Source organism: Harmonia axyridis, chromosome 1 (assembly GCF_914767665.1).
Source record: "Harmonia axyridis chromosome 1, icHarAxyr1.1, whole genome shotgun sequence".
In the NCBI taxonomy this organism is placed as follows: Eukaryota; Metazoa; Arthropoda; class Insecta; order Coleoptera; family Coccinellidae; genus Harmonia; species Harmonia axyridis.
In genome coordinates, this window is record NC_059501.1 from 22,492,720 (window position 1) to 22,518,279 (window position 25,560).

At 34.5% G+C, this 25,560-nt stretch overlaps 2 protein-coding genes across 8 annotated transcripts in view; one reads left to right on the forward strand and one right to left on the reverse strand.

Moving 5' to 3' along the window:
* LOC123673939 (homer protein homolog 2) overlaps positions 1-25,560 on the forward strand; it is a 39,983-nt gene that overhangs the window by 479 nt on the left and 13,944 nt on the right. Inside the window, exons 2-5 of one of the 3 annotated variants that reach the window (XM_045608748.1) lie at positions 2,541-2,696; positions 21,839-22,127; positions 22,395-22,560; positions 23,691-23,871. In XM_045608748.1, the coding sequence (XP_045464704.1) occupies positions 2,668-2,696; positions 21,839-22,127; positions 22,395-22,560; positions 23,691-23,871 (665 nt within the window). In that variant the 5' untranslated portion in view covers positions 2,541-2,667. Of the gene's footprint in view, positions 1-2,540; positions 2,697-18,355; positions 18,527-21,271; positions 21,429-21,838; positions 22,128-22,394; positions 22,561-23,690; positions 23,872-25,560 lie in introns of those variants that run through there. The other 2 variants (XM_045608907.1, XM_045608824.1) reach the window with 2 other exon arrangements.
* LOC123674185 (keratin-associated protein 6-2-like) lies at positions 390-17,940 on the reverse strand. Of its 5 annotated transcripts, none has more exons than XM_045609282.1 (12): positions 17,859-17,940; positions 16,506-16,548; positions 16,411-16,446; positions 15,772-15,846; positions 13,801-13,908; positions 10,362-10,475; positions 9,056-9,136; positions 6,148-6,198; positions 4,205-4,258; positions 3,033-3,062; positions 1,400-1,432; positions 390-496 (listed from the first exon to the last, which is right to left on the reverse strand). In XM_045609282.1, the coding sequence occupies exons 1-11, from the start codon at positions 17,877-17,879 to the stop codon at positions 1,416-1,418; spliced, it is 630 nt and encodes a 209-aa protein (XP_045465238.1). In that variant the 5' UTR covers positions 17,880-17,940; the 3' UTR covers positions 390-496; positions 1,400-1,415. The 5 variants fall into 5 exon arrangements, with proteins under 5 accessions (XP_045465238.1, XP_045465092.1, XP_045465296.1 ...); XM_045609136.1 differs by having other exon boundaries at positions 13,801-13,959; XM_045609340.1 differs by lacking the exon at positions 3,033-3,062.

The window sequence follows — 25,560 nt, forward strand, 5'->3', positions numbered from 1 at the left end:
TTTAGATCGATATTAGCGATTTCAATCAGCTTGTGTTTATTAGAATAAACTTGTGATTATTTATATCTTCACCCGAAAAAGTCGCCTAGCATCAAATCAGGACAATATGATGGTTGTTTGATGAGATTTGTTATCGAGAATTTTTGTTATTCTCGTACCAATTTTTAAAAATATAGTCTTTTTCGATGAATTGGAGTTGTATCTTGCGTTTTGGTACATGCAATTTCATCTAGAACAGATTCCTTGTTCGATATTTGATCCATTGCCAAAGTCACAAAACTATGACCAATCGATAAAATGGGGTATTCGAAAAAAAAGAATAATATTAATTCGATCGTTAATTTTAATAACATTAATCTACATCTAACATAGGAACTGAAACTCAAATGGATTGAAGATAAAATTTATTGTCCATATAAAATAATATTATTCTGATTTGGTAGATTTTCTCAGATTTGTTGTCCTTATTCCTAGATGGTTGTTCCAGTACATCAATCTGAAAATGAAGGAAAATAGTTGAAGGCTACATATGAAAGAAAGAAATGGGATGAAACTGACAACTTGGATTATTGAATTAATTTCAAGTTCTTGTTTTTATTTATTGACTATCTGTTTCATAGTTTTTTGTTTCGAAAAAAGATCTAACTTTATTGTATGATGTGTAGTTTGTGTTAGGGATTAACGGTTTGGCTTGATATTCAAGCTCCTTGATTCAAGCTCAAACTCAAGTAACTAGAGCTTGACTCGAAATCAACTCAAGTGCAAGCCTGGTAGTAGTTTTCTCTAATTTTGTGGTTATTCCGTTCATTCTTCCACATCTTGTAGAACAAAATCGTGCGAGAATATATCAGAAACGCACAGTTTTCATGGTTATATTTTATTATTATATGTTGGTACTCCGAACTTTCCGCCAAGGTTTTATCTGTCAATTCATCAATTTGCCTTAAAGAAATCAGTTCTGCCAACCAACATTTTCCAATGCAAATATCACTAAATGATATTTATGGAAATATTTCATTAATTTCAATAAAAATGCAATGAATTAGAGAAAATAATGTATAATACTTGTACAGAATGCTCATTCTGCCACTCGTTCATTCCAAAACTCACCACTTCGTAGCTCGTTTTTGAATTTTGAACTCGTGGAAGAATATCAATGCCTTCTGCACTTGTATTATAAATAACTATTTCAATGTTAATTCAAGTACTTAATAAATAAATACTTGACTTGACATTGAAAAACTACTACTTGACTTGAACTTGAGTTGATTTCGAGTCAAACTCGAGCTTGGGCCATGTAGCTCGAATATCAAGTTAAGCCGTGAATCCCTAAGTTTGTGGTAACTTCTGAACATTGGTTTCGAAATGAATGTGAATGATTATAAGAAATCAGTCTTACCCAGTCTGCTCACATTTCAGATACCGTTAAGACCTGAAAATAAAAATCAAAATAAACATCTTGGAAGTTAACAATTACACCTGAATAAATAAAATAATTTCAATGTAATTTGCATTCGAATCGATTTCGTAGTTTTGAAATGATCAGAATCCCTAGTCAGATTTTGTCCATTGAGGAACTTAATCGCGCCTCTTGAGATCATGAGTAAAGTTTCTAGGTCTCTCCGTTCGAGAGTTATCGTGTTTATGATGAATCAGACGGACAAAATTGAATTTGAGCGTGTCGAAACTTATCCTTTGAGACCATTCTCAGCCTAAAATTTGAAAACTACTAACATCAAAACATCAGAATTTTTTGCGTTGGCTAGTGTATGGCGGGAAATTCTAGTCACCGGAGTTTCTTCCTCCTCCCTACAGAATCTACAATTGTCGTTTTCTGCTATGCTCATGCTCAAGATATACTTTCTGCTTCCTGAGGCGACAATACCATGTAAGGATTTCAGTGAGAAGAGAAGGTGTAGCATATTCTTGCTAAGATTCAGATACTTCTTAGATCTCGCAGTATTAAAATTTTGAAGGAACTTTTAGAATGATCCAACCTCAGAGGATTCCGCCATAGTGTTTCTGATTTGGTTATTCCTTCTCCTGAAACTCTGTCTTGTAGGTACATTTATCTATACCATAAAAAGTTTCTGGGCCAATGAAAGGAGTTCGAACTAATGGTCTATCTATAGTATGAACTCTGAATCAATGGGTAAATAGTGTCTTGATTCTTGATATTGAATTTCTAAGTAAGTAAACAATAAAACTAAGGTCGATAGCCGGCTGTTCTGAAGAAGAGATTTGTTCAATATTGGTACAACTACCTCCTGTTTAAGATTATGTCTCCGATTTCAACTGTCTGAGAAGGTCCTCATAAGTATGTAGCTCATACCTTGGCAGGTATGTCCCATCCAGATATTGGTCAAAGGTCAAACGATATTCCTAGATATTTAAGGTTGTCCACCTCCAATAATGAATAGGGTATTAGTAGTAAAAGTAGCTTGACCATTAGTTTGGAGATGGAATTCAGTCTCCGCCAAATTCATATTCAAATGATTCTCCAACAGATAATTTTTTTAATACTCTCATTCTGTCCTCAGATGCATATACCCCATTTCATGAGTCACCCAGAAACATAAAGAAAGAGTCATCTGCATAAGAAATCATATGCCAAAGTTGGATTACTCAAAAAGTTGCTTCTGAAGATAAGGAATAGGAATAGTAACCATGGACTGTGGGGATACCAACATGAATAGGTAAACTAAGTTTTCTCTCAATCTTCGCATATTGTGTTCTATTGCCTGAAAAAGTTTTGACATGCACCTCTCGCTCCTTATTGTTGAAGTAGTGACTCAAGAGAAATTTTGTCGAACGCTTTTGCTAGGTCCTTAGATTTCAGTTCGTATTATTGCGGTATTTTTCATCAGCAGTAGTTAATTTATTTGTTTATCAATCTTTCAAATGAGCAAAGTTGGTTTGCTAAATGTAAACGTAGATTGACAGCCGTAAGATGATCATCTTAAACTAGTGAAACTGAAAATCAGTATACATTATCATCGAATTTAAATTGAAATATTGGAATGAATATTTACCTTCTCCTAGTCCCACTCCAACCCCAACCACTAGAAAAAGAATATGAAATGAGTATTACATACAATATTCAAGTACCTAATAAAATGAATTTTTGGCTCGAAGGATGGAACTATAAGGTACGTTATCGAGAATCACTTGGGTATGGTTTGTTTTGATTTAAACTTTATGACTGTTTGGATAGAGAATGATACACTCACTTGCCAAAATCTTGCACCCCCTATGTATTTTGTTGAAGGTAATTAACTATTGGAAGTTGAAATCACGAATCGCACCATTTTGATCATTTTAAAATAATCACTATAATAAGCTTTTTTACCCTGACCTTCTTGAAGTGAACAACGGCTTCTTGCTTCGTTTGATATTGATATACAGTACCTCTTTGGGATTTATTGATTTAAGAATGAATTCGAAGTGATCATTGTAAGTGGTAATTAAGTTAGTACCTAAGTCTTTGTAATCATTATTGGCTTGTAACACGTGTTCATATTGGACATGGGAATTATAAGACAAGATATATGTGCGTATTAATTTGCTCAATATTTATTTAGTTTTTTTGTACTTTTGTAAATATAAAAGTGCTTAGTTCCCACTACACTACTTGAGAAATTTTTGTGCAAATATTCAGAACACTGTTCCATAGATTTTGATAAAATGCCATTAAAGAGATGGACAGTAGAATGCATATTTGAAGCCATGCTAGCTGCACATCAAGAACAGCTGTCACACCGTACTACAGCAGATCTTCTAAATGTTCTAACTGGGATGTTTTCTCCACCATTTGTAAACTGAAATTAGTTCCGTATTGAATCAAGAACCAGAAAATGTCTGTCTGTGTGTTCGCACATCCTTGTAACAGTCTTAACTTTTACACTTTTTTATTAAACGGTCTATGTTGCGCATGCGTAAATTAGATAGGTATTTTCGAGAAAAAATAGTGTTGCAAGATCAGAAATAATTTAAGTGGAGGATTTTTTTGGAGCGAACGACGAGAGAGGAAGTTCTACTCCGTTCTACTCTGGAAGAAATTTTTAAATCTATTGATTTTGAAAACAATTTTGAATTATCCAACAATCTATTTTTTTTTAGGTATTGATAGAGTAGAATTTATTCTGTGAGTTTCCAATAATATTAGATATTATTCTTTTCATAGATCTGGTCATTTTATACTTACTATTACGTCTAGGTGCAGGTTCCATTACACCAACTCCATTACCTATTCCAATACCTGGAAAATTTATAACAAATTGTTTGTCCATTATAATACTCATCATCTTATAAGGTGTTTTAGGTAAAAGGATATTGGGAGAGCTCGAATTTATTCGACTAACCCACTAAGACAGAAAATTTGTAATGTTTTAACGTAACTTGATTTTAGTTGTCCGATATTTGCTATCAGTTACCATTAAGAGGGAACACCACCACGTGTTTGCTCAGATGAAAATGAAATTAGAGATATTTCTTTTTACGAAACACCGATTTTGATGGGATTTTCACATCATTTCCTTAAACAATCATCTATATGGAAGAAAGTAAATATTTTTGATTTGCGAATTAAAAAAAAATTCTTGTAATTTTTCGTTTTTCGCATTAAAATTGATGATATGTAACGAGCGTTCATTAAAATTCGTGTCAAGAGTGCTGCGGAGAAATTAGAGTTGATTTTTTGTGATTACAAGTAGCGCTTAGCTTGTACCATATATAAGTTTCCAGATTCGAAGTATGTGAACAAATGTTAGTGATATGGTACAAAGCTAAGCTCTACTTGTAATCATAGAAAATCAACTCTAATTTCTCCACAGCATCTCTTGACCACGAATTTAAATGAACGCCCGTTACTTTGTACAAAGTGCTGATATATTTCAAAATATTCATGAAAAAAACTTCCAAAAATCATTACAAAAAAAGTAAAACTATAATTTCGTGAAAGTCGTCGTACAGTGCTGCCCTCAACTTATTTGCTTCGAAAAAAGAAAGAAGATGAAGTGAATATAAAACTTCGCGTACACCGTACAAAGTTTGGTCATCGCAGGAGCTACAGAGGGGAAATGAATGGGTATCAAAGTTTGACTGATACGCGAAAAACCACATGGTGGTAATACCTCTTAATCTTTCTTAGTTATCACCTCTAGAGATTAGTTGTGATCAATTTTACTGTAATTACTCGGTACCTAATCCCAAAAAAGGGAATCAACTAAAAAAGACCTGTCCATTAAAGTACTCGCACTTAACCTGACATAACCAATGAACCATTTGGCATAGAATTTTTTACAGGATGTTCCTAAATTGGAGGTCCAAATGAAAATGACCGATTCCTCGGATCATTTCAAGAAGAAAAAACCATTAAACAGGGTGTTGAAATTTGATTTTTTTTAGTTTTTTTTTTCAGTTTTTTCTCATAGCTCCTTTTCTTGACAAGACATTCATCTTTAGTTTCCAAGTTCTCATCATATGATCAGATAATTTTGAAAGCAAATCCAAAGGGTGATAATTTTCTGGAACAGTGCCCCCTTCTTTCCCTCAGAAATTTTTTTTGGTGGATCACCGGTAGTTTGGTCCAGTACTAACATTTTAGTTTTTTGTTGTTTTCTTGTATCTGCCACAGATTTCGAGAAAAATAAAATTCAAACAATTCTCTACTATTCCTCAGGAAAATACAAATTATTATAAATATTCAGTTAGTAAGCTGTGATGAATAAATTGAATATTTAATATTTTGGTAAATAATGGTTTCCACGTCTATGTGTTAATATATATGAAATTAATTTCACGGCTTATCCATAATTGAAAAATTGTCTGATAAGCCGTGAAATTAATTTCACTTATAAGTTTTGGTACTTATTCACCCAATCTGTAGCGAACATTTATAAAGGTTTAATTATTACAAAAAGTAGGACTACAATAGGAACACCCTACCTCCTCGACCAAGCGCGTTTGCGAGCCCATGTTTGAAGGTTTTTTTTTCTTGAAATTATCCAAGGAATCTCTCATTTTTCTTTGTACCTCCAATTTAGGAACATATATAATTTAGGAACAAAATGTAGACGTAAAATACAATATTATGTAATTTATTTCAATAATAAACTAAGCATAATTGTTAATCTGCTCATAACTTACCATTCCTTCCTTCACCAAGTCCTTGTCCAACTCCCAAACCAACTCCGTTACCTTGATAATGAAGAAATAGTTAGATATTTAGCCAATATAGTGATAATCATCATCAGTCGAATACAAGTTTAAGAATTGGCAGATTTTTGTAAAGGGTACCTAGTGCTTACAGGCCAATTGAAAAGTTCCCGGTCTACCATATTAAAACACTTTTTGTTTGGCAAAATTCGATTTTATTATTCAACATAATTGCCTGCGAAGGCGATACAACGATCTTCCAAATTTTCGATACCATTTTTGTAGTACGATTCGTCTTTCGCATCAAAATAGGCCTCAGTTTCGGCGATTACTTCTTCATTGGCGCTAAATTTCTTTCCAGCGAGCATTCCTTTGAGGTCTGAGAACAGAAAAAAGTCGCTGGTTGAGAGATCTGGCGAATACGGTGGATTCGGAAGCAATTCGAAGCACAATTCATGCAATTTTGCTATTGTTTTCCTTGATTTGTGACATAGCGCCTTGTCTTGATGAAACAGCACTTTTTTCTTCAAATGGGGCCGTTTGTTAACGATTGTATCCTTTAAAAGATCCAAAAACGCTATTTAATGATCGCTGGTCTTTTTGGAGGTAATCAATGAATATTATACCTTGGGCATCCCAGAATACTATTGCCATAATCTTGCCAGCTGACTGGTGTGTTTTTCCTCGCTTTGCTTTCGGTTCATCGTGTGCAGTCCACTCAGCTGACTGTCGATTGGACTCCGGAGTGAAATGATGGAGCTATGCTTCATCCATTGTCCATTGTCGACGCAAAAATTAAGGTTTATTGCTTCAAACACTGTTCAGATTCCTCAACACGTTGTTGCTTAGGATTGATTGTGAGCTCGCGCGGCACCCATTCTGCACACAGCTTTCTCATGTACAAATATTCGTGAATGATATGATGTACACGTTCAGATGCTTTCTTCACAATGTCTGCTATCTGGATCAACTTCACTTTACTGTCATTCAAAATTATTTTGTGAACTTTTTTGATTTTTTCGACGGTGACAGCCTCTTTTGGGCGTCTAGTGCGTTCGCCGTCTTCGGTGCCAATTTCACCACGTTTAAACTTAGTATACCAATCAATGATGGTTGATTTTTCTGGTGCAGACCCCGGAAACTATTCGTCAAGCCAAGATTTTGCTTCAACTGTTTTTTTTACCTTTCAAAAAGCAATATTTTATCAGCACACGAAATTCGTTTTTTTATATCTTTTTTCAAATAACAAAAGTAGCAACACTCACAACGCACTATCTCACACAGCAATTGTAGGACTGCTGTCCAATTTTGACACGTATCGTTTGAAGGTTGGTACTAACTAAAAATCATATGGATTTAATACTAGCACCGCCATCTGTGCATCAGACCGGGGACTTTTCAATTGGCCTAATATGTGGTGACAATGGCGTCTAGTCTCAACCGTAACCAGAAATTACGTCAGTATTACACTAGGTACCTTTTGAGCGTTCTCAGAATCGTTCGCTCTATCATTTCTACACAATGTATGTAATTTTCGAATTTTGAGCCAGGAACGGTTTTAAATGATAAGGTTCGACTCATTGTAATTTTTCAGTTAAAATGTAAATCACGTAGGTACAGGTCATACCTCCGTGTGGAACGTTTATACCTACAGTATTTCAGAAAAAACTATTATTGTTATTATTATTGAGCAGGCGCGGATCCAGGCCCCACTTTTGGGGGGCGGGGAAATTTTAGATACTCAAAACACTGAAAATGTGGACCCCAGACACTTCCGCCATTTAGGGACGTCATTTTTTTTGCCGTTCACTAATATGGGTTTTCGCAAAATGTATTGAAGGTGAAATATTTGCTGATCTTGTAATTATTTGAGCTTTAGTATGTCAAATTCTAGAAGGGCGGGCAAAATTTGAGAGGTGCCTGAGCCATTTGGGGGGGAACGTTCCCCCAGTTCCCCACCCTGGATCCGCGCCTGTTATTGAGGAGGAATCCTTTCTAAAATTTGATTATTCCCGTCCGGACGGTAACACGATAACTCTCGTACGAAAGGAGTGCGGAAGGAATTTGATATTTCCAGAGTTGTTTCGGAAGTCGAATGCCAAGACTGTCAATGTCAATGATTGTCGTCAAAATAGCTGAGCGGAATTTTGGTTTCCTGATAATTTGAAAGCTGCTGATTGATCGAGATGAAATTTGGAATAAAGATGTGATATAATGTGAATTTTTGGGTGATTGTTGCATCATTTCGCCACAATGACTGTAATTTTTTTATTTTGAGCGGGGATTGGTCCCAAATGATAATTTAGTTCATTGATGACGTGAAGCCATTCTCAATTTCTATTCTGTCCGTCGGATGTATACAGTAGAACTTTCGAACGGTAGGATTCAAAACCTCGAAATTTTCAGATTAGGTTCGGATCTGTCGATTTCATTAATGGGTATGATCTGACCAGGTGCTCCGTAAATATAACCGTTCGATATTTTTTTCCTTTTAATTCCAAAACAGTAGATTCGTCGAAGAAAGTTATAAAAATGTACGAAAACTGGCTATATAGAATATAATGTGATTATTTCAACATTTATTTATTTAAGACAAATAGGAATACAAACAGGTAAAACCCAATACAGCATTCACAGTTTGACAATTAATAAATCATACAAGATATTGAAATAATGAAAACAAAATTCAAGCTATGCTATAAACTATATACTAAAAATTAAACATAACATGATCTGAGAATGATCAGCACACTGAAAAAACAAAGGTAAACTTTAATTTTAGAATTCTTTTCAATTATGGAGTTGGACATTGAAAATATCAACACCACATGAAAAAGAATTAAATGTTGACAGCATTCTACATAAACTGATCATTACTATTAGTTTGCTCATTACTTACCAAGAATTCTACCCATTGGTTCCTGGTTTTCACTCATTCCTGCACCAAGTCCTACTCCATTTCCATTTCCAATACCAACACCTTGAAAATATCAACCAAATTATTTAAACAATATCAACATATCATGTGGTCTATAAAGTCAGTTCAAATATAAGACGGAGTAATATAAACACAATAAATCGCATGGTTTGCTCATGGGGCAACTCTTATTGGTCAAACGGTTATAAATCCCACTCCTTCTTCGTCCATAACAGAGTGCTAGGATCCACGGGCGGATCCAGGCTATACTTTTGGGGGGGAACTTTTAGATACTCAAAATACTGAAAATGTGGTCCCCAGACACTTCCGCCATTTTGGGACGTCATTTTTTTTGCAGTTCATTAATATGGGTTTTCACAAAATGTATTGAAGGTGAAATTTTTAGCTGATTTTGTAATTATTTGAGCCTTAGTATGTCAAACTCTAAGAGGGCCGGCAAAATTTGAGAGGTGCCTGGGCCATTTGGGGGGGAAACGATCCCCCAATCACCCCCCCCCCCCTGGATCCGCGCCTGCTAGGATCGCACTTACAACGGAATGTGGATATCACAGATAACAGAGTAGAAAAGAAGAGTGGATATGATGATTGGATCCCACGGTGTAGGTAGGCCTACATTCATTCATCGTCAAAACTTACAAAAGGGTATGAAATACAATAATCATATCATATCATGTTGAATTCTTCAAATAATTAATGTAGAAATCTCGGTTATCTCGAATATTTGAGAAATTTCTTCGCACTATTGTTGCGGCCCATTTTTGTAAAACTCGCGTAGGCACAACGTGTGATCCTGTATCGAAAAACGCTCCATAGGGACTAAATTCTAATTTACAAAAAATGAAAGATGTAAAGGTTAGAATAGGATAGTATCAAGCTTGATGTAAGCTATGCCAGACGTTGTGAAGTCTATGGCCTATCTTAAAGATGTTTTTAACACGATATGATGGGATTTGATTTTTGATAACGATCCCTCAATAAACAGATGAAAATTTTGTATTATGTACCCTAGCTGCCAATTTACATTTCTCACGACTACTTTAAGTTGACCTGAACGATAAGAATGATTGAGTAAAATGTAAGCTGTCACGTTGAATAATTTCAGAATTCATTATGGGTCAAGGAAACTAAATCCAAAATGTTATTTGTAGAGTGAAATTTAAGGTGTCATATTTTTTTGGGAATGTGATATAGCTAGACTAATGAAATTTGAAAATCCCATCCATATTTCGAATTATTCAAAATAATCTAATCGATATTCAATACTCACCAACTCTAGCATTACGACCTTCACCAAGTCCCATACCTTGTCCTACACCTAGTCCCATACCTTGTCCTACACCTAGTGGTGCACCTAGTCCCATACCAACGGGCTCACCCATACCTGAAAAATATTGAATAGGTTAATTGACTTCTATAATCTTCTTTCTATGAAATCAGCTATTAGCACACCAGTGTATAAGGTGTAGTAAAAAGAAATCCATTATTTTTGCATGAAAAACAAGGCTTCAATTACCATAGTTACAATGATCCGATTTGGGTCAAATATGCGTCGTTTTGTTCGATAAATTGTTGCCATTTCGAAGGTAATATCATTATGCCTCTCTCATAGAAGCACTCGTCCCTATCGGCAAAATATTGTCGATTTTCACAAGCCTCTGTTGAAGCGAGTTTTTCACCAGCAAAAATATAGGTGGTAATCACTTGATGCCAGATCTGGACTATAAGGTGGATACATAAGTACTTCCCAACCAAGCTCCAGGAGCATCTGGAGAGTCACTATCGATGTGTGTGGCCTGGCGTTATCCTGATGGATCTCTAATCAGCCAAAGTTGGCCGCTTCTGGGCGATTTCTTCCTTCAGACGGTCCAATTATTGACAGTACTGCGAATCCCACTAAACACAGCAAAACTGACCTGACTGCCAATCCCAGATTGACCCCCGTTTCTGCCGGCTTACCGCAATTTTGACCAAGACCGTTTTCGCTTGACGTTGTCGTAAGTAATCTACTTTTCATTACCAATCAGCAACCGCTTTAAAAATAGGAAAATTTTGTTGCGATTCAGCAGCGATTCGCAGATTGAATTTTTTTTTGCGTTATCTTGTGGTACACAGATATCGAGTTTCTTCATGATACCAGCCATTCTCGACAATTGGCCTTCCAGTGCGTGATGCATCTTTGACATCGAAATTACCGGGACAGAATCGACGAAACCAAAATTATGCGTTATTGGCTGTTACAGTACCAAGACCATAAACACTATTCACATTTTCTGTCACCTGGCTTGTATTTTTGCTTTATTGAAGAAATACGGTAAAAGAGCGTATTTTTTGTTTGCTTGTGTCCATCTTTGACATGCCCTTAAACTAAGCTGAGTGAACCAATCACAAAACTGTCACGAAAGTTTTTGTAGTACGTAATCTCATCTTTCTAACGCCATCTAGTGGAACCCGATCAGACTTATACAACGCGAGATATAGATAACCGAAGCCATCTATTGGAGTTTGACTGTGAGTTTTCACCTACCCAATATTGGAAAAATAATGGATTTCTTTTCACTCTTTTTTATCTCTGAAAAATTGTATTTTTTGAGATATTCTTCTTGAATTTTCTATGGTTCTGATAGAGTTATCGACACGAAATGTTGCAGGGAGCTTGAAATTTCTACACAAGATCGCATATTAACAACCTCGTCGATTTTCATATCTATTGAATCTGAAGTTTTGAATTAAACAAGAAAATAAAATCTCAAACGATTATATTTACTGAACCCTTAGTCGAATCAATATTCTAGGTTTTCCGTTCAAGAGTTATCGTGTTTACGGCCGAATGGACATAATTCAATTCGATGACGTATTCGCCATGAGTGGGTCAAACCTTATGTGTAATGTGTAACCACATAATAGATTTTTTTACTACATCCAACCTACTGAGTGAAATACAGCATGGCTACCAGAAGGGGAAATCCTGCCACACTGCAATATTCTAATTCACACAGAACATCATTGAGGCACTGCAGAGAAGTGAAGTTGCTGTGGCCAAGGTTTTTGACTTGACAAAGGCGTTCGATTGCTTGGATCATTTCATACTACTTGATAAACTTGAGAGATACGGCATTAGAGGTCTTGTTCTGGCATGGTTAAAATCATATCTGTCGGATGGGAAACAATTTGTACAGGTGGATGAAGAAGGTGAGACAGGTTCATCAGAAATCAGGACTATTCATACTGGCGTAGAACAAGGTGGGGTGGCTGAACCCTAGCTGCTCAACCTTTGCGAATTATAAAGTTATATATCAGGTGTGTGAATAAGTCTTTCCCGTTTTTTTTCAAATTTTGAGCCTTTATTGTGAAAAAATGGTTACAAATGAATTATTGAAAGTATTGGCCATCGCTAGCTACAACTTTTCCCCATCTTTCTGGCAACATACGAATCCCGTTGCGAAAAAATTCGACCGGTTTGGCCTCTATCCAGTCATCCACCCATTTTTTGGCTTCCTCGTAGGAATGGAAGTGCTGGTCAGCCAGGCCATGCGTCATCGATCTGAAGAGATGGTAATCAGACGGAGCAATGTCTGGACTATACGGCGGGTGGGGTAGGACTTCCTATTTGAGCGTTTCTAAGTATGTTTTCACCGGCTGTGCAACATGTGGGCGAGAATTGTCATGTTGCAAAATAACTTTGTTGTGCCTGTCGGAGTATTGTGGCCGTTTTTCTCGCAGTGCGCGGCTCAAACGCATCAATTGTCGTCGTCGATAGACCTCGCCTGTGATCCTTTCATTCGGTTTCAGAAGCTCATAGTAAAACCACACCTAGCTGGTCCCACCATATACAGAGCATGAGCTTGGTGCCATGAATATTTGGCTTGGCCGTCGATGATGATGCATGGTCGGGTAGTCCCCATGATTTTCTTCGCTTCTGATTATCGTAACGGATCCACTTTTCATCGCCAGTCACGATACGATGCAGAAAACCCTTTCTTTTATGTCGCTGAAGCAGCTGTTCGCAAGTGAAAAAACGCCGTTCGACGTCTCTCAGCTTCAGTTCGTACGGCACCCAATTTCCTTGCTTTTGGATCATTCCCATGGCTTTCAAACGCTTGGAAATGGTTGTTCGGTCAACTCCCAATGCTTCAGCAAGTTCTTCTTGCGTTTGACACGAATCTTCATCAAGCAAAGTCGCCAATTCTTGATCTTCAAAGATTTGCGGCCGCCCGGAACGCTCCTTGTCTTCCACGTCGAAATCGCCACTTTTGAAGCGTCGAAACCATCCGCGAACACTTGAATCATCGACACAACCTTCTCCATAAGCTTCCTGAAGCAACCGATGCGCCTCGGCAGCAGATTTCTTCAAATTGAACCAATAAAGTGAAACTTCCCGCAAATGACGTCGACTCGGCTCAAATTTCGACATTTTCACGATTTCAAAAATTTATGATGCGAAAAAATTTCAACTAATGTGTTAGTGTGGAATTGTTGACAGATGAATAAGCTTTGATTATGACATATGTAACCATTAAATACTCGCACAGTATTGGTGGCGCCATCTCTTACAAAAAACGGGAAAGACTTATTCACACACCTGATATTTTTTCAGAATTGAAAAAATTGTCTGAATGCCGTTTAATCAATTTTAATTACTAGAAATTGTGATGAAACGAGAGTGATCGGATCGGAGAACGAGTGCTCAAAAAGTATAATTTCCTTACCAACCAATCGGTATGCGGGGCTAAGTCCAGCCACACCTAGGCCCGCTTGACCTCTATATCCCATGCCTGAATCAAAACCGGAACCATAGCCATTGCCTAAACCATAGCCTGAAACAAGACTAGAACCTAAATCTGCACCAGGGCCGGAAACTGGATAAGCTGGAAAATACAAATTCTCAATTTCCTTAAATCATTTGAAGTCTGAAGACATGGTGATAAGCTAAAAATGGTTGAAGAGGAAAAATGTCGAAACTTTTTCAATATCTGAATGATTTTACTGTTGAAGACAAGACTTGACGCAATTATTAGGACAACTCTTATTCGATTGATTTTGAAGGAAATACTTTCAATAGATAAAAAAAATGTGTTTTATGATAAATCATGAAAATAGAATATACATACAGGGTGGCCATTTGAAAACGAAACAGACGAGATTACAGACGAAATAAAGTTTTTCGATAGAAATGCTCGGAAAGGTCGATTTCTGTTTCGAGGGGGACAACTTAAGATGTAGGTTACGGACGCATAGCGCTTCAAGCTTCAACCCTTGCTGCTACAACCCCCACCCCCAATTTTTGAATAGGGAATATGGGGTGAGTGATACCTCAATTTAAAGGTATTTTTATACTGATTTCAGCACAGTAATTGTTTTTTCATTTTATACATTAGTTCTCGAAATATTCATGCGTTAGTTAGTTAGGAAGGAAGCCACAGTCATGGTTGTTTTGAAGCTCAAAATGTCGATTTTTCACAAAACACTACAAGTGCCATGAAAACACCACTTCATGTAGTTGAGAATATTTCGAGAACTAATGCATAAAATGAAAAAACAATTACTGTGCTGAAATCAGTATAAAAATACCTTTCAAATGAGGTATCACTCACCCCATCTTCCCTATTCAAAATTTGGGGGTGAGGGTTGTAGCAGCAAGGGTTGAAGCGCTATGCGTCCGTAACCTACATCTTAAGTTGTCCCCCTCGAAACAGAAATCGACCTGTCCGAGCATTTCTATCGAAAAACTTTATTTCGTCTGTAATCTCGTCTGTTTCGTTTTCAAATGGCCACCCTGTATAATGCTGGTAACCAGGCGCTATGAACTATTGGTGTTTATCCTCTTCCATTGATAATATTCGCATGTTTATTTATTTCGATGCAGATTCTGTAGTTTGTTGAAGCTTTTAAGAGGGAACACAACCACGTGGCTGTTCAGTTCAAAACGAAATTAGAGATATTTCTTCTTACAAATCACCAATTTTTATGGAGTTTTCACATAATTTCCTCAAACAATAATCTACATTGTAGAAAGTAAATATTTTTAATTTGCGAATAAAAAAATTTGAGAATTTTTCGTTTTTTGCAAAAAAATTGATGATATGTACTTTATACAAAGCACTGATATATTTTTTTAATATTCGTGAAAAAACACACCAAAAAACATTACAAAAGAGGTAACACTATAATTTTGAGAAAAAAATAATCGACCGTCGTACAGTGCTGCCGTCTACGTATTTGCTTCGAAAGAAGATGAAGGGAATGTTTAACTTCGTACACCGCACAAAGTTTAGTCATCGGAGGAGTGCCAGAAAGGAAATGAATGGTCACCAAAGTTTGACTGATAGGCGAAAAGCCAAGTGGTTGTAATCCCTTTTGAGAGCGCTGAGTAGAACGTAAACGTCTAGGTTCTGAGAAAAGTGGGAGACAGAAAATCTCAAATACAATTGGTCATTCCATATTTTTTCATCACGGTCATTGTTGGTCACAAAAAATGATCATAATCGAAAAAACCTCGGGAACAGAACCAAGTGGGCAAGTTTTGGCTCGAATGTTTTATGTGATTTTATCCTGCCTGTAGTAATTTTTAGAAAAGTATGAATCGAAAAAAAATGGGTGATATATGATTGTTGACTATCGGAACCTCAATAAATAAGTGGGATGAAAAAATAAATGAGCTAAATAATTTTAACACAAACCATATCCATAACCATAATTTTTTTTGGTAACGCCCATGTCTAACGGACTTCCATAGGTGTTATCATAGTCATAACCTGAAAAGAAGATTAAGTATTGAAGACATCATTGTACATCATAAGTTTTATGATAAATTACTTTGAGCAGAATCTATGAAGTTGATATATATATATATATATATACTAACTTCCAAAGAAACTGCAACACCCAGAAGGAGCTGTTCAAATTTAAAATTTTTTTTGGTAAAACAGCAAAGAGTAAATTATTGAATTTGGGGAAAAAATTGAAAAGGTTTTTTCATGTAAACAATTTTTATAATTTATTTTTTTAAATATTTGGATTTTTAAATGCTTGAATAAGTTCGTATTAATTTGTTTTTTTCGGAATTCTTCAATAATAATTGAGGACACCACGATAAAAAAACGCGCCGCTACTCAAGGTGTTGTGGAAATAGGGTGTTCAGCCAAAACGCATATTGAAGTGAAATTTGCGGGGCTCCTATACCGAAACTATTGTTTTCACAAAAAAAAGCGTGTGGATACATAAATTATAGGAAATATTCAATAGTTTAATATTGTTTTCATCATAAAATGAGTTGAAAAGGTAATTTTATCAGAAAACTGAAGATTTTTTCTACTCACCATAATGCCTACCCCCTTGAACTCTTCCAGAGCCACCTATAAAATATTTCAATGATTGTTTATTTCATATATCTTTGATCACTCGATATACTTACTTGTGACTAATAGCGTAACACCAAAAGAGAAAACCAAAAATACCTAAAGAAATTGAAGAGTTACATTTCATATGGGATTTACTTTAAAAAATATATATAAAACATGTAAATTTACTAAATATCTTTCTGAGTATGAAATCCATCATCATATAGGTATCGATTGAAATTTAAAGGGGCCCACTCACATAGAGGGATTTGATTGAAAATTCTTACCCTTACGTTGAGTTAAACCTCTATTCTGTTCTTCTCCATAAACATACACACAACGGGTAAAATCCAAGATCTATAGATTACACAGGTTGTCTCGTAACTTAGGTAAAAGAGTGGGGGTAACGTGTCATCCGTTGTCCATTTTGCCATTGGCCAAAGTCTATAGATGACAGGTTGCCTTGTAACTTTCAACCAATCAGCGTCAATTATTCGTGACGTCAACGGTATCCCTCTCACAAGTTGAAAGTTACGAGGTAACCTTCTCTCTAAAGAACACGAAAAGATTTAAAGTTGATTCGGCACTTTTCCAATAATATCCCAAAGATTTAACTACGCGCGCTACACGCCTACCCATAGTAGTTTTTAAATGCATCCCGTGGCGTGGAGAGGCATTTAACATTTAAGTCTTAAGTTATCCCTCTGTCTTCTGTGAGTGAGACCCTTCAGGTGAAGTTGTTAATCATGTCTCAATAAATGCTCATATTTCTGAATAACCATATAGACTTTAAATTTTCTAAATTTGCTATCTTGAAAAAACATTAAACATCTAGGTATAATATGTACTGGTCGAGTATTTATGTACTTTTCGGAATTGTCATTTGCGATCTCAAAAACTTTCACCAAATGCTCTGTCTAATACATGTCCTTTTTTAACCGTCTTTTAATTAGAAAAAAGTTAGTTGTATTGTACCAAGTTTTTACATTCAGAAAGTCTACAGTGGAATAGTTAAAGTTTTTTCATTTCAAGAATTTTTTATAATATCATTTGCACAATTTAAATTACTGCAGCAATTGAAATGAAAAAACAAATTTCTAATAGTGTTCTATTATAATACCTAATAAGAAAGATTTTAGTTTTATATTTAATTTTGTTTTCAACTACGATGCCCTAGAAAAAATGTTTCATTTAATTAAACGTATTCTAAATAATTATTTGCACTACCTGGAATAGTGAATCGAAACAATAAGTCAATTGGTATCTATCAATATCCTAACTAAATTTTATGAGCAGTCTAATAATGTTAACTAATAATTCTTATAGAGAATTTTCCTGAGAGTGCGCAATTGCATGAAGAAAACAGAAATATATTTCAGAATAAAAAATTATATTACGTATATATTTTTATTGAATTTTTTACTTACGGTGGCCACAGAATAGGACATTTTTGACGAATATGTGTAGGTATATCACTTACACTACTGAAGTGTAGATCAATTTTTTTACTCATATATAAGAGAAAATTTATCTTTCACATTATACTAAATTGAATTGTTGAATTATTGTAAATGATTCATAAAATTTTGATTGCCTTTAAGATATTTAATCTCATTAATGGAATGAGTATCGTTATGACTTTCTGATGCTTTAAATTGAATTTTCCGAAAATCGATAATTTCATACAAACTCAGGTGATATATTTTTTTATGATGACTATAAATCATAATTGAAAGAAAGTTGTAGCATCATAAAATATAGGAAGGACGCTATGCTGAACCGGTAAGTTTGTTCTATTTTGAAACCAGCAAGTTCAGTGTCCTGAAAGACCTAGATGGAAATGACTGTGAATTTAATAATTTTTTTTCCATCTCAAGAAATATTTGAACAAATCGAAAACAATCGCGAACCAAGAGCTCTTCATGCAACCTTTGGGTCCATTTCTATAAAATGTCATTGTTGTCGGTTAGTTTATTTAGACAGAAGCTTCTCAGGAAAAAATCCTCCTAAATTTGACAGCAAAATTCGAGTGATTATTTCGCATTATACAAAATAAATTTCAAGCTAGTCTAATCTGTTCTTACGGAAATATTGAGTAAGTTTTTCCATTATTCTGTATGACTTTTCTGTGTTTTGGTTGAAAGATCAATATGAAATTTTGTAACTATAGATTTAAATTGTACACTAAGTGACAAAAAAAATAAAAAAAACATCGAGTAGTTACGAATTCATTACAGCAATTTTTTGTATAACTTCATTTTAGGGTTACGCTAGATTAGATTAGTGAATTTTCTGAATTTCAAAGAAATCAAAGCGTTGGTTAAAATGTAAAAAATTATGTGTTAGGTCTCTACGATGCTTATGCACTCAGAAACACGTCTTACCATAGTCCTAATAGTATTGCGGTGTTTTATTTTGGGTAAATTGATAGAATCATTAGCATGGTACTCAATGTTCCCTGCCATATACACCTAGCCGTAGAACGGTTGGGTTTATGTTCCAATCGGTGGGATACGTATCTCTTCCCAGAGATACGTATCCCATGATGCCATCTCTCAGGTTAGCAAAGAATCGGTGGAATATAATCGATCTTGCTCTTGAAATATATTATCTGCCTGAGGCCGATAGGGTGAACGGTGTCATTTTCTTCCCATAATGTCTCAGAAGTGGGAAAAGAACAGGAGATCTAGGAGGACAAACAGCAATTTGACTTTCACAATAATAACTTATTGTGTGAGTTGGTGAGCTTTCTCAAACAGCTTTCGTTTATACTGGAAATAGACTACTACTTTCTTATTTTAAATGGCACATCCAGTATATTATTGCATGGTTAGATGATTATTGGATGACAATTTCAGAAATGTGCCATAACTTGGGAATCAACTCAACGTTTCATAAGTTAAGGATATTCTTATGAAAAAAATGGTTGCGACATTTTCTTAAATATTTCTCCAGAAGGTTTTTCGAAAAAAACTCTTTCATTTTAGATTCTGCCTATAAGACTGGAGTGTGGACCAAAAATGTACAGGATGTTTATGAGAAGATCACGAACTTGGACGACTCGAATTTATCAAAACTCAAGAATTTCAAATTACAACATATATTTTTTATTCTTTCAGTCAATTCTACGTACATATGTAAAGATGGGCTAAACTTCGATCTCAAATTTATAAAAACCCGTTGATAAATAAACTTATTTTTTTTACAAATCACCGATGTTTATGAGGTTTTCAAATAATTTCCTTAAACAGTAATCTACATGGAGACAGTAAATATTTTTAATTTGCAAATGAAAAAAAAATCGGTAAATTTTTGTTTTTCGCGAAAAAATTTATGATAGATACTTTGTACAAAGCACTGATATATTTTTTAAAAACTCGTGGAAAATATCTAACAAAAATCTCCACAAAAGAGGTAAAATATTAATTTCGTGAAAGTCGTCTTACAATGCTGCTCTCTCGAACATTTCGAAAGGAGTGTAGGGAATCTATTGATTCCCTCGTAAATATTCGAGTTAAGTTAAATTTTGAACCAAAATGCTAAAAACGGCGTAAAAACTTGGAATGATCGAAGCCACACCCCTAAGGGATCTGAAGAAAGGCCTTGCTAACGGTCGAAACGAAAACGGCCTGAATGCCCATACAAACCGGTTTTTCAGGGCGAATAATTCAATTGAGTTCAGTCCAGTCCAGTCTACAACTACAACATATGTGCAACACTTTCACCGACAACGAGAAGAGTAAAGATTTTCACATCTGTTCCCGAGACCGGCGAAAATGTACCTGCGACCGAGCCGCAACGACCCAAGTGGTCAGCAACCCTTAAAATCGATAAGATCTAAATATCATCTTCTTCACACATTTTTAGTGGGTTGGAAATAAATTGAATAAGTAGTTTTATCCCGTTATTTTATTTCCCTAATTTGTCCTTGGCCGTGAACTAATTTAGTCACAGTATAAGGACCACAACCCACAAATTATAAGGACCACAACCCACAGGAGAAATAAGATGAAGTGAATGTACAACTCCATACACCGCACACCCCCTGGAGAGGGTTGCAACCCCATCAGGAATTTGAATAGGGAAAGTGGGTAGTTTTGTAGCACAAATGTATGCATGGATTCAAATTTGTATGAATCTGCAGTTTTTTGTGTTCTAATAAAGTGAATATTCACAAGTTACAGGTTGTTTTTTATGGAATTATGGTACCGATAAAACTAAATGAAACAGAGATGTTTTAATTGATCGTATAATTTCTACTGGCCGATGTATAATGTAAATAGTGTCAGACCGATGCAAAACGTAAACTCGACCTGACCGATTTAAAAACCGCCGCATGCAATCTACTTTGAGCATATGCGGTAATTTTTTACTAATACTGTTTGTTAAATATTTTTCTCTCAATAGAAATTTATACAATCAATTAGAATTTAGTTTTATCGGTACCATAACGCCATAAAAACACCCTGTAACTTTGTGAATATTCACTTTATTAGAACACAAACTGCAGGTATATACAAATTTGAATGAATGAATACATTTGTGCTACAAAACTACCCACTTTCCCTATTCAATTGAGGCACATTTCAAAGTTATTATTTATTTTATTTGTTCTATCTCCGTGGATCGAAGTGATAAATTATTGTGTAGAGTTTGAACCGTTTTAAGAATTAAAGAGTTACAAACTAGAGTTAAGTTTGAAGAAAGAAATCGTTGAATATTGTGGAAGGAAGATGTTATTGAAAGAAGTCCTGAAAGCGAACTTTCTGTGCTAAGCTAAGAGATGTCTGAAATGTATATGATAAAGAAAGTCATTTTTATCTATAGTTTGTATTTGACATATGCCAATATATGAAATTGAATTCAGTGATGGAAAAGAAACGTCACGAACGTCACTTATGACAGTTGTGTTCTATATAATCAAAGGAATTAATTTATTATTTGTCCCTGCAATAATAAATGATTTTTTAAATGACTTCCGGTAAAGATACTATGGGGTGTGTATGAATCAACTAAAGATTTTTCATAGTTTTCTCTTCTGAAATTATAAAACTGTCTTTCGAAAATGAAATGAATAGAGTAAAACACCCTTTTTATTAAAATTTTTTTTTTTCATCAAAGTCATCAATTAAATTTACCATAATTTTACTATTTCACACAGGAAATTGATTCTTCTGTTTTCATTCCATGCATTTTTGTGAGTTTCATCACATTTAAGATTAAAATGGTCCTAAATTTAACTGATTTTTGAGTCACTTATGTTCTGAAACCCTTCGAAGGTTTACATTTCTACCTTTCTCTTGATTATAAAAATGACAGGCATTTCTATAATATCAATGAATGTAGAATATTGCATTGGTTGCTTCTAGTTTTCCAATTGTCTATTTTATTTTATCTTTTGTTTCAGTGAACAACCTATTTTTTCTTGTAAAGCACATGTATTTCATATAGATCCAAAAACAAAGCGCTCATGGATGCCAGCATCAAGCACAGCAGTTAGTGTATCCTTCTTTTATGATAATTCCAGGAGCTTGTATAGAATAATAAGTGTTGAAGGCCAAAAAGCAGTAATAAATAGCACAGTAACTCCAAATATGACATTTACCAAAACATCACAAAAATTTGGTCAATGGTCAGATATCAGAGCCAATACTGTGTATGGTTTGGGATTTTCTTCAGAAGTAGAACTACAAAAGGTATAAATTCTCTATGAAAACGTATATTATTTAATCATGGTAGAATTTACCACAGAAATAATAAAACTGGAAGATTATTTGTTGCTAAAATATAGACCCATTCATTTTGTCAGCTTATTAGTATTATTTATAAAGAAAAACTCAATCTATTCTCAAATAACATTTTACAATACATAATTTTCATTATATTGTTTATAGAAATATGAATCGTCAATTTCATTAGACATTTTTACAATTTTTTTTTCAAATTAAATTTGTTGATTTCAGTTTATCGATAAGTTCAATGAAGTGAAAGAAGCAACAAGGAATGCAATAAGTAAGGTTACTCTAAATGGTGCTAATGTTGTAACACCTGTTTCAAGTGCCAATGCCAGTCCAATTACATCCAGAACAACTGCCACAGAATCTCCTGACAACTTATTAGAACCTCCAGGTAATAGGTCGACCATAAAATTTTTTTGTTAGCTCTCCTTTTGCTAGTTTCATTAAGTCTATTCCACAAGCCAAATGTTGTTGTTTTAGCTTTGCAATTTTTCATTGTTGTGTCTAGTTTATCAGGTTATAAGTCCTGAGAATATTAAAATAGTAATAAGTTCCAAAAATATTCTGTCAGATAGTAGAAAATGTGCTTTTTGATAAGTCATTTTCCTTCTTAATTTTTTCTGGTTTCTGATTCAAGGCCATTTCCAATATCTATAAAAAAAATTAGAGGCTCAAGTAAGCACAGAATCATGGAAATCAAACCCCAAATGGTGGGAACAAAAAGAAAATTGAAATTTATTAATGAAATGAACTGGTTTTTTATTATATTGATTTCATTTACTTTAAATAGATAGAATCAATGAAAAGCTAGAGACAGATTTTTTGGAACTAATACTCCTTTTAGGTAATTAGAGCATAGATATTTCAGAGAGAAAGAATCATTCACTTGATATATGTTTGTTGTTTTTGTCTCGTTGAATGTTTCCTTGTGTCTGTAATTATCCTGACGCTGATTCATTAATGGTTACTTGTGAAGGCTTCAGTCAATATTTTAATACCTTATATTCTTCAGAAACTAGAACTTTGGTTCCGAATGAAGTAAAGAGTACTGTTCAGATGAATAAATTGAGGACAGTTCTCTCAAGAAGATTAATAAATGAATTTAGCTGTACTATTGCCACTTGGATATTTTTGATCCTATGTGATGTTGATTTGCAAATATGAAATAGACAACAATTATTCAAGCATGGTAATGTTTTCATTAAGATATTTAATGAGATGTGATATTTTCCCATTTTTTCATCCAATATAAACGTACCCAATAATTGTAAAGCCAATAATTCACTAATCACTACCATAATGAGAAATAAGTAGACCATAACTAAATTCAAATGATCTATGAATTTTGGCTTATGTTTTTAATAATTTGAACATCAAAGATAAAAAATCCATAAAAAAATCTTATTTTAGATATGCTAATATTTAGTGTGGAATTTTATAATCATAAGTATTCCAAAATTATGAACATTGAGCTCTCATTTCAATTTTCTTGTATTTCCTATTCATTTCATTGTATTTCAGGTAGTGCCGCTCTGCCACAGTGCCAAAATAAAGATGATGAAATACCTCAACCGCGCAGCCATTCAGTCTCAGGATTGCAAGTTAGTGATAGTCCTAGTCATCAAGTCATACAAGAGAAGCCTCTCACAGATATGCAGTTGAAGTATGATAATGATAGGTTGAAGTTAGCTTTAGCACAAAGGTGAGTTCAAAAAACTTATTGTCTACTTGCATCTAAAATGGTTTACATGATTTTAATAAAGTTTATTCGTTTTGCTCATTTCATCTGGAATAATTTCCGTTGAATTGGCAAAGAAAAGATCATTCTTTCATTGATCCATTTGGAAGATTGAGTAATAATTACGCTTAATATACTAATGACAGGTTTCGGCTTATTTTTTAAGAGAAATCAATGGATGCTTATTTCATTGTAAAGTTGGAGGTATGCCATCAGTGATGGTTACGGCTGCAGCACCATATTCTTTTCATGAAATTTTCTTGAATGGATTGTGGAGTATTATCATTGTCATAGACCTTATCTTTTACGTGGTCACAAAGAAAAGGTTCACCATAACAGTTGCACCAACCTCATTTTCAAATAAGAAAGGTCACTACGGGCTACAGCAAAAATATTCTCAGTTGTTTTAATATTGCTGACCGAGAAGGTGCTTCACTAGACAATCCAAAAGTGCTATTGTTTTGTGATTGCAAAATCTTCACCATTTTTGTAGTGAATTTTAAAAAATTTCAATGCTTTATTGAAGCGTGTATCTTCCATTTTTAGTAATGACGTAGTATTTACTTGTCATATATGCCAAAAGATAGCAGCTCCTAAAGTGGCATCTGCCCAAATAGCGGGCTATTCAAAATGAAACTTCTTATTGGAAAACACTTTTCTATGAGATCAGAAACTCAAATGTTCAATGAGTTAAATTGAGAAGTTGAAGTGAATACCTTTGGTAATTATTATATTCATAAAATAAATGAGTATGAGAAAATAATGATTTCATAATTCACACATATAAACCATAATTTCCTTTCAATGCTTGAGTGCCAACCACAAGTTCAAATCAACATCAGATCAGAAGTTGCAAAATTAAAATAATGACCTCCCATCGAGAAAATCTGCTTTTCTCTCTCTTACAACATTTTTTTATCTTTCATTCTATCAGCTGTTACACCAAATTCTAATTAATGTTTCACTTTATGAAATGATTATGTGATATAGTTAATGCTTTATTTTATAGAAATTCATTAATTCAAATCAATTTTCCACCAACACTGTTGAAAATTAGAAAACAATGTTTTGTCATAAATGCATTTATACATTGGAATGTTCTTACTCATTGATGGTTAGAAAAGCAGAAATTCTTGTAAAATTTTATTATATGTCAAATAATTTTAAAACAATCGAAAAATATTTTGCATTTTCCACCATTTATTAAAATATATATATATAATCTGTATCCCATTTGATACCTTTCGGTGTATGGGTTTCATTATCTACATTTTCCAACTTAACAATAACTTAAGAATAATTCTAATTTGATTCAATGAATTTCTTCCATTCTGTCCTATTTGATGTCATCATCTCAGCTTCCCTGACGCTTTTCCCTCTTTTCTTTATTTCCTCCTCTACCATATCCTCCCATGTTTGTTGCGGTCTCCCCCTTTTTGCCTTTTTCTCGACTTTTGCCTCCCATATTTGTTTGATTGGTCTCTCCTCCTCCATACGATGTAAGTGTCCCCACCATCCCAACTGCCTCTCACCCACAAACCTTTCCAATGATTTTATCCCCAATTCACCTCTTATGTCGTCATTTCTCCTTCTGTCCATCCTTGTAACCCCCTTCACTCCTCTCAAAAATTTCATTTCTACTGCCTGTAGTTT

Bases quoted from the DNA above. Each gene is read 5' to 3' on its own strand.
- LOC123674185 (XM_045609136.1), bottom strand. From the start codon at position 17,879: ATGTCCTATTCTGTGGCCACC. The intron at 10,476-13,800 runs GTAAGGAAATTA...AATATTTTTCAG, and splicing joins CCCCGCATACCGATTGGTTG to GTATGGGTGAGCCCGTTGGT. The intron at 9,137-10,361 runs GTGAGTATTGAA...GATATTTTCAAG, and splicing joins AGGTCGTAATGCTAGAGTTG to GTGTTGGTATTGGAAATGGA.